The following is a 9,611-nucleotide window of genomic DNA, read 5'->3' on the forward strand; positions in this document are numbered from 1 at the left end:
TGCTGTGTGTTAGAAACTGATCATGCGATGCTGTGTGTTAGAAACTGATCATGTGATGCTGTGTGTTAGAAACTGTATGCTGCCGGGGAGAACAAAGTGGGGACGGATGAGTCCCAGTTCAACGCCATACTGTGTTCCAGGAGCAAACCCCACCTGAGAGCAGGTAGGTAATCATACTGTGTTCCAGTAGTAATCATACTGTGTTCCAGTAGTAATCCTACTGTGTTACCTGAGAGCAGGTAGGTAATACTACTGTGTTACCTGAGAGCAGGTAGGTAATCCTACTGTGTTACCTGAGAGCAGGTAGGTAATCATACTGTGTTACCTGAGAGCAGGTAGGTAATCCTACTGCACTGTGTTTATATTACCAAGTCAGTTCTGTTTCTCTCAAAGGGTTGTAGTTCCTCGTACCAGTTATACTGTTATGACAGTACAGTATATGTCTATATTATATATATCTGTATTATATATATCTATATTATATATGTCTATATTATATATACGTCTGTATTATATATATCTATATTATATATGTCTATATTGTGTCTATTATATATATCTATATTATATGTCTATATTATATATGTCTATTATCTCAACACTATTTCTACAAACATATTTTATTTGCTTTATTTATGTGGTTAACCAAAGTCATAACAACCTTGCCTATGGCTCATTAGTATATTATAACCTGTATTACATATTTATAACAACCTTGCCTATGGTTATAAAAATCTACTACATGTTTATAACAACCTTGTCTATGGTTATAACCTTACCACGTGGTTATAACCTTGCCTGTGGTTTCGTTGGCATGTTATAGCATTATGACGAGGTTATAACAACCACTGTCCTGTGGTTCTTGTTTCTGCTAGTGTTCAATGAGTACCAGCAGATGAGTGGTAGAGACATTGTGAAGAGCATCTGCAGGGAGATGTCTGGAAACGTGGAGGATGGCATGGTGGCTGTGGGTAAGTTCAGTAATAACCAGCTGGTCACTGCAAGGAGAGAACAGTGTCTGTAATAACCAGCTGGTCACTGCAAGGAGAGAACAGTGTCTGTAATAACCAGCTGGTCCCTGCAAGGAGAGAACAGTGGTCTGTAATAGACCAGCTGGTCACTGCAAGGAAAGAGAACAGTGCTAATACCAGCTGGTCACTGCAAGAGAGAACAGTGGTCTGTAATAACCAGCTGGTCACTGCAAGGAGAGAACAGCTGTCTGTAATAACCAACTGGTCACTGCAAGGAGAGAACAGTGTCTGTAATAACCAGCTGTCCGCAGAGAGAACAGTGTCTGTAGTAACCAGCTGTCACTGCAAGGGGAGAACAGTGTCTGTAATAACAGCTGGTCTGCAAGGAGAGAACAGTGTCTGTAATACAGCTGGTCACTGCAAGGAGAGAACAGTGTCTTAGTAACCAGCTGGTCACTGGCAAGGAGAGACAGTGTGACTTATTCTCAAAGTTCATAACTTCAGCTTTTGGGATCTTGAGATCCCATAGCTGTGAATGTTTAGAATCAGTTTGATTGAGGAATCTTGATTTGAATCAGGTGATTGAGGTAATTTCCGTGATTGATCTGATTAATAGGTTGATTGAGGATTGATTTGAATCGTGATTGATGGATGTATTGGTCTGATTTGAATCAAGGTGATTGAGGATCTGATATTGTGTTATGGATTCTGATTGAAAGGTGATTGAGGATCTGATTTGAATCAGGTGATTGAGGATCTGATTTGAATTGGTTTGATAGGACAGTGTCTGCATCCCAAATGGCACCCCATTTCTTATCTAGTGCACTACTTTTGCCCAGGATCCATAGGGCTCTATACAGGGAATGTGGCGGCATTTGTGACTCAGCCGGTAGTAAGGTTAGTCCTGTTTCTTCTCTATGAACTAAAAGCCTTGTCTTGTTGTGTTCCAGTGAAATGCATCAGGAACACTCCTGAATACTTTGCAGAGAGGCTGCACAAGTCCATGGCGGTAAGAAAGAAACACTGTCTCTTACATCTGACTGTGCTCTTACTTTGACCCGCGGGCACTCGGACCCTACGCATTCTGACTCCACACACTCTGACTCCGCTGATGGAAATGTCCTTTAACCATGTTTTAAGTGTAGCCCTGAGACATGTCCTGTAGTTTCTATCACGATAGTGTTTTAGACATATTGTATTTTGACACACACATTTAGACACCATAGTGACGGCGACCACAAGCCATGTTTCAGGCCTAGCTCTTACTGATGACTAACCAGTCTGTGCTATGTGTTGTTCCTAGGGGGCTGGGACCAAGGACAGGACTCTGATTCGGGTCATGGTGACTCGCTCCGAGGTGGACATGCTGGATATCAGACAGGCATACCAGAAGACCTACGGGAAATCACTGTTCACCGCCATCTCTGTATGTACCTTACACAAATAATCACTATGCTAAAATTCTATTGTTGGAATCAATCCACTGCTTTTATGCTATGGAGGTAGATTGCTGCCAAAATTATGTAAATTATTGAATAATAATTCACAAGTAAATTATGTTTATTTCTTGGTTTGTCTGATGGAAAATGTGTCTGTTTTTAACATGCTGTTACTTGTATGTGCTTTTTTATTTATTTCATCTGACAGGGTGATACCTCTGGGGACTACCAGAAGCTGCTGCTGAAGCTGTGTGGAGGAAGTGATTAGAGCGATATGAAGAAATCCCCGATATCAATCAGGACAGTGACGTCATAGAATCAGAATGAGAACCATAGAATCATAAGTGCTATGGCTGTTCTACTCATTCTAATTCTATGAGTGTAGTAGTCCATGAGAATGTAACAGACAGGATCTTATATCAACCTGTGATATATGTAGTTATTTTTGCCAAATTTGTGTCTCACACCATAATGTGCTGGGTTGATGTATGTAGTTATTTTTGCCAAATTTGTGTCTCACACCATAATGTGCTGCGTGACGTATGTAGGATAATGACTTTATTTGCTGCATATGCAATCCGTTATTGTTATTATATAGTCTTGATTCATTTTCAAAAGTTTATTTTTATTTTTAAATCGTGATATCTGTAATCATATTTCATATGATCAGGATAATGCCATTTAAAAACAATGCAGTACTATAATTGACAAATTATTATATCAGCTAACTGCCAAATACTAAATATGAATATTTCTGGATTTGTGTCAACACGTGCAAATATTTTAGGATATTTAGATACTTATTAAGATATAAAAAAAAAAGTAGGTTATTATAGCTTTATTGCTGACTGCTATATTCTATGCAAATTAGCCAACTTGTTTAATTTCAAATGAAAGCCAATGATAATTAACTATCACCACACAAAGCTGGTATTTATTTTCTCTTATTGACACCTTTTAATAATGGAGGCCATTTTTCCATTGCTTGTTTCCTAGATATTAACACAATGTTGCCTTTTTTATGCTGCAGACCCAAAGCCGCCATGACATGCAACTCTTTCAATGTTTTACCATCTATTTTGAAAGCTGTTTAAGTTCCATGCAAGTCAATATTTATGTTTTCATTTCATCTTTCACTGCTATTTCTAATATAATTTCAATGTAAGCCGTTGTACAACTATTTGCCAATACTTAAATATTTCATTATTTGTTGTCAATATTGTTTAACGATTTATTCATTGCATAGGTATATACTGTATAGTATAATTTGATGCCAGTAGAGGGCAGTTTGAACACAATGGATCCACTGAGGCATTGTAATTGGAAAATGATATAAATATATGCTAATACCACGTTTGTAACTTATCACAATGGCCCAAACGTTTACAATCATTTGGTTGTTGTAATGTTCARCCACAGGCTTATAATGGTGTCCTTCCTGTCAAATTAAAAMATTTTGACTGGCAATGATTTTCTGTTTCAATGAGATTTTTGTGCTTCATAACATTCAAATCAAATCAAATGTATTTATATAGCCTTTCTTACATCAGCTGATATCTCAAAGTGKTGTACAGAAACCCAGCCTAAAACCCCAAACAGCAAGCAATGCAGGTGTAGAAGCACGGTGGCTAGGAAAAACTCCCTAGAAAGGCCGAAACCTAGGAAGAAACCTAGAGAGGAACCAGGCTTTGAGGGGTGGCCAGTCCTCTGACATTGATTGTCATAGCCTGYGTGCTAGTCTGTTTGCGCTTTCAAGTGCCCCGAGGGGAAGCATCTTTTTTTTTTAAACAGCTGATATGGCTGACTTGCTTAAACAAATGTGGTTTCTACTGATAATTGAGATGTACAAACTGGCATAAGGGACAGATGAGCTGATAAGAGGACATCCGTAATTTCCATGAAGACATTTTAATGAGCGAGCTAAGACGGGACGTAGTCAATAACTATGTGTGCTAGTCAGCAGCCAACCAGTGTTACCCAAACTTTATAATAAAGCGTTGCGTTGCATATCATCGCATTTGCGTCGTGGCATTGAGCAGTAGAGGAGAGGCACGTACAGAAGTTGTACACATGGAGAGACTTTTTAGTAGCCTAGGGTGCGGGAAAATGTGGCCTTTTATCAAATGCATTTCATACTATTCTACTTTATTTTACATGCCTGGAGACTTTGGCAGAATGTTGTTKATTTCATTTATTTTTATTTCACCTTTATTTAACCAGGTAGGCAAGTTGAGAACAAGTTCTCATTTACAATTGCGACCTGGCCAAGATAAAGCGAAGCAGTTCGACACATACAACAACACAGAGTTACACATGGAGTAAAACAAACATACAGTCAATAATACAGTAGAAAAATAAGTCTATATACAATGTGAGCAAGTGAGGTGAGATAAAGGAGGCGAAGGCAAAAAAAAGGCCATGGTGGCAAAGTAAATACAATATAGCAAGTAAAACACTGGAATGGTAGATTTGCAGTGGAAGAATGTGCAAAGTAGAGATAGAAATAATGGGGTATACCGCACAAATGATCGAAATGGCAGGATACTTTGACACTGACAAACTGAGAATGTGAGATCAATAAAAACGACATTGTCTTGGATCCATCAATATATCTAGGTGTGTGGAGACACATATTGTAGGCTACAATATGAGGAGGAATTTATAGGCCTAAATGTGGTTTCCAGTTTCACCGACTCACCCAACGATGCGTAACTCACTTGCTGGTGATGGCCGATCCGCTCAAGCCAAAACCCTATCTCTCTTTTTTTTGTAAAACAATATTTGGAAGTCGATCTAATATTTTGGTACAGCATAGTGTTCTATTTTCAGCAGCAGCCATTTTCTTTACAACCTGTGTTTTCCCTTGATTGTATTTAAAATATCGCGAAAGGCCTGTTTTGTCTGCATGGCTGCATGCTGTTTTTTTCACGGACAGATTTGCAGCGCGTTCCCGGTTAGTTTATACCTTCTTATTGCGCTACAATCCACAGCTAGGCAATAAATAAATAAAAAAATATATATATATTTATCCTCTGAGGCTAAATTATAGGCCTTCTCATGGTGTAGTAGGCTATTCTGATTTAATTTATTTATGAACAGACAGCAGTAATTCCATAACTTTGGCAAATGTACATTTCAATGTAGGGGTGCTGCAGTTCCTTCAGAACCCTTTGCGCGGTTATGATTCTATAAGGAAATAAATGAAGTGCAACGCTGGAGAGATGAGAGTTGCAGGCTCATGTCTATCAGAGCAGAGAGGGTTCATAGAAAGTGAAACTCATTCTAGTTATGTGAGAGATACTGGCGCGCTTCTCACACAGCCACAGCCACACACACAGCCAAGGCCATACGTTGGTCTCAAACATAGGTTACAATGTTGCGCAAACCATAAACTCATGCCGGCCCAAACCATATTAAGCCCGGGCTAAAAATCTACTTTTTCACATTACGATTTTACATAATTTAGGCAGCCGCATACAATATATGTCTGCACCCACCGTGGTGTTGTGCTCACAAGAACAGGAAGGTGGCGCCACGGTCCTTCTTGTGGGCAAATTTTGTCATCAAACTTTGCCATCAAAGTCTGGTATTCTCTGGATGTATGGTGCATTCAAGACAACTAGGAATTCTGGAAAAAACAAGGTTGAATCATAACGTCAGTGATCTGCAGGTCGGAGCTCTAGAAAGAGACCCAAGTTCCCCGACTTGAATTCCGAGTCAGATGGCCTTTCAAAACCTATTTTCCCAGTCGGAGCTAATTTTTTTTCCAGAGTCCCCAAATGTCTTGAACTCGCTGAAGTCTGAGATTTCCCAGTTCCGAGTTCCCAGTTGTTTTGAATGCACCAGAAGTCATGCTGGATTGACAGCATGACCAATGTATTCAACCTTTTCTGGCCCATGGTGTTGAATGTGAATGTTTATCCTTTTAAGTTTGGAAAAGAGACCCACAGGGGGGCGCTGTTTTCACTTTGTAAAAAACCGTGCCCAAATTAAATTGCCTCGTACTCTATTCTAGCTCGTACAATATGCATATTATTATTACTATTGGATAGAAAACACTCTCAAGTTCTAAAAACCGTTTGAATTATATCTGTGAGTAAAACAGAAACTCATTTTGCAGCAAACTTCCAGACAGGAAGTGAAAAATCTGAAATCGAGGCTCTTTCCAGCGGGCTTCCTATTAATTTGCCTGACATCTATGATATACATTGCACTTCATACGCCTTCCACTAGATGTCAACAGGCAGTGAGAGGTGGAATGGGGTGTCTAGCTTGATCTGAGGTCGAACAAGAGCTTTTGGATGACGTGTCTGGAAATTTCATTGTCTTCGAAGGCGCGAGAAGGAACCCCAGATTGCCTTCTGAAAAGCTTTCGGTATACACGGTAGATATCTCCGGCTCTGATTTTATTTTGATAGATGTGATAAAAACATCATAAAGTTAGTTTTTTCAACCGAGTTGTATCAGTTTATTAAACGTTTATTGCGAGTTTTGGAATTTCTTTTTCTTGCATCAGGTGAAGTTGGGCACGTTTGCGCCACATGGCTAGCTATGGTTGCTAATTCGACAGGAGAAGAGGGACATTCTAAAACCACAACAACGATTATTCTGGACCAAGGACTCCTTGTACAAGATTCTGATGGAAGCTCAGCAAAAGTAGGAACCATTATGATGTTATTTCGTATTTATGTGGAAAATGTTTAGTCCTATTTCCGCCCTTATTGCGGGCGCTGTCTCGCTATAACGTAAGCTGTTATGTCGTACTAAAGTTATTTTTAAAAATCTAAACACAGCGGTTGCATTAAAGAACTAGTGTATCTTTCATTTGCTGTACAACATGTATTTTTAGTAAAGTTTATGATGAGTTATTTGATTAGATTAGGTGACTGTCCAAAATATCTCCGGAGAATTTTGTGCCATTTTGGCTACGTATTCACATTGTAAAACCACGATTTGTACCGCTAAATATGCACATTTTCGAACAAAACATATATGTATTGTGTAACATGATGTTATAGGACTGTCATCTGATGAAGTTTGTCAAGGTTAGTGAATAATTTTATATCTTTTGCTGTTTTTTTGCGATCGCTACCTTTGCGGTGAATGAATGCGGTTGTGTGTTTGGCTATTGTGGTAAGCTAATATAATGCTATATTGTGTTTTCGCTGTAAAACACTTAAAAATCTAATATTGGCTGGATTCACAAGATGTTTATCTTTCATTTGCTGTACACCATGTATTTTTCATAAATGTTTTATGATGAGTTATAGGTATTTCACGTTGCTCTCTGTAATTATTCCGGCTGCTTTGGTGATATTTTTTATGGTAGCTGCAATGTAAAACTATGATTTATACCTCAAATATGCACATTTTCGAACAAAACATAGATTTATTGTATACATGTTATAAGACTGTCATCTGATGACGTTGTTTCTTGTTAGTGACTAATTTTATCCCTATTTGGTCGGTTTTTGTGAAAGCTACCTATGCGGTAAAAAAATGGTGAAAATATGCGATTGAGTCTTTTGCTATGTGTGTAGCTAATAGAAATACATATTTGTGTTTCGCTGTAAAACATTAAAAAAATCGGAAACGATGGCTGGATTCACAAGATGTGTATCTTTCATTTGGTGTCTTGGACTTGTGATTTCATGATATTTTATGCTAGTATTTACTTGTGGCGCTATGCTAGGCTATGCTAGTCAGCTTTTTTACTGATGAGGATGCTCCCGGATCCGGATGGTGATGAAGTAGAGGTTATTAAACCCAGACTTGGACCACACACCCACTCCACTGAATAGCAGGCTAGTAGCTTTGCAACGCTTGCAGTTAGCACTGATCCTTCCAAAACATTCATTGTTGAATTTGTGATTTACAACTTTTGTGTAATATTTATGTCCAATGGCCAATGAGCATCATGATCATGTTGACATGATCCGTCCAATCAAAGGTACGGTAGATATAACGTGTTTTGACGTCGTTTTATCTGTGGCCAATGACCTTGAGGCTTCTTGGATGGGCACATCTAATGGGCTTGAACTTTCTAGCTCTCCTCTAGATTTTGCAGTGACATAGTGTCCCCATGAGTGACAGAATAATGAGCCAATCACAGCGCAACTACAGAAGATTGCCAACCCCTAAACTCTGTATTTTCCACTGGCTGCCTCTCCACCACAGAAAGAACTGAGCTAGGCTGAAACACCTGCATTTTCTGAGCTGCTTTAAGAAAGCAAAAAAGAGACCATGTCTCTGTATGAGGCTTTAAAAACTCAATATTTTTTTACATTGATTGCAAACTGATATGTGACACGTATTAATGCCAAAATAACATGCAAAACAGGCAACAACAAAAAAATATATGGTAATTTATTTTTGTTAAACAGATGGGTCTCAAAACAGGGCTATACCCCACCTYCCGTGAATGATGGGTCGCCGCTGAATGAACTGTTTTCGCTGCCAGACAAGGATCCGCTGATAGCCAGGTGTAGCCAGGTAAGTCTGAAAAGAAAGCTCTGCTGTTGGGACAGCTTTATGTAGGTCCTAACAGTTTGTGGGCACCGTTTGTCACTGTTATAATGCAATTCATGTATTGTTTAGTGTTGTGTTGTGTAGTGTAGTGGCTTTGCTGGCATGCTTCACATTTTTGGGGGGGAGTTTGCACCACCAAGATTTGCATGCTAAAATCGCCACTGAGTATTGGTGCCAACCATCAGTGGAAGTGTTGTAGCAGTGTAAGTTGTTTGATGGATATGCCATTGCATAAAGACCTCCTCCTTTGACACTGTATGCTTTGCAATCTTTGTAAGAGAATTGGTGATGTTTGGTTTGAAGCTGGAGCTCCGAGGCAGGTGTCGAAATCGCTACGCCGTTTACTTCGAAGCGGTGTGCCGATCAATTACATCCGAAGCTTCGTGTTGACAAACAACCACCTGATTGGTTTGGTATTGGTTTGATAGAAGACAAAAAGGCTACCCACGCGCACGTGCTACGGCGTGTGCGACACCATCTATAATCATTTGGCTGCTCTAAATTCTTTTGACCAGCAGGTGCCATTAGTGTACAACGTATTGATCAAAAGTTTCATTTTGTCACGCCCTGCCCGTAAAGAGCTTTTTATGTCTCTATTTTGGTTTGGTCAGGGTGTGATTTGGGTGGGCATTCTATGTTGTATGTTCTATGATTTTGCATTTCTATGTGTTGG

At 39.3% G+C, this 9,611-nt stretch overlaps 1 protein-coding gene and 1 long non-coding RNA gene across 2 annotated transcripts in view; both read left to right on the plus strand.

Moving 5' to 3' along the window:
- LOC112069888 (annexin A11-like) overlaps positions 1-3,881 on the plus strand; it is a 26,272-nt gene extending 22,391 nt beyond the window's left edge. Inside the window, exons 12-16 of the mRNA XM_070438762.1 lie at positions 70-163; positions 876-971; positions 1,922-1,980; positions 2,275-2,397; positions 2,619-3,881. Coding sequence (XP_070294863.1) covers positions 70-163; positions 876-971; positions 1,922-1,980; positions 2,275-2,397; positions 2,619-2,678 — 432 coding nt within the window. The 3' untranslated portion in view covers positions 2,679-3,881. The remainder of the gene's footprint in view (positions 1-69; positions 164-875; positions 972-1,921; positions 1,981-2,274; positions 2,398-2,618) is intronic.
- On the plus strand, positions 978-1,460 carry LOC139024183 (uncharacterized). Its single transcript, XR_011475473.1, has 3 exons — positions 978-1,094; positions 1,216-1,274; positions 1,346-1,460. It is a non-coding gene; the product is annotated as an uncharacterized lncRNA (long non-coding RNA).
- Positions 3,882-9,611: the final 5,730 nt, after the last annotated feature.

Source organism: Salvelinus sp. IW2-2015, unplaced genomic scaffold, assembly GCF_002910315.2.
Source record: "Salvelinus sp. IW2-2015 unplaced genomic scaffold, ASM291031v2 Un_scaffold1141, whole genome shotgun sequence".
In the NCBI taxonomy this organism is placed as follows: domain Eukaryota; kingdom Metazoa; phylum Chordata; class Actinopteri; order Salmoniformes; family Salmonidae; genus Salvelinus; species Salvelinus sp. IW2-2015.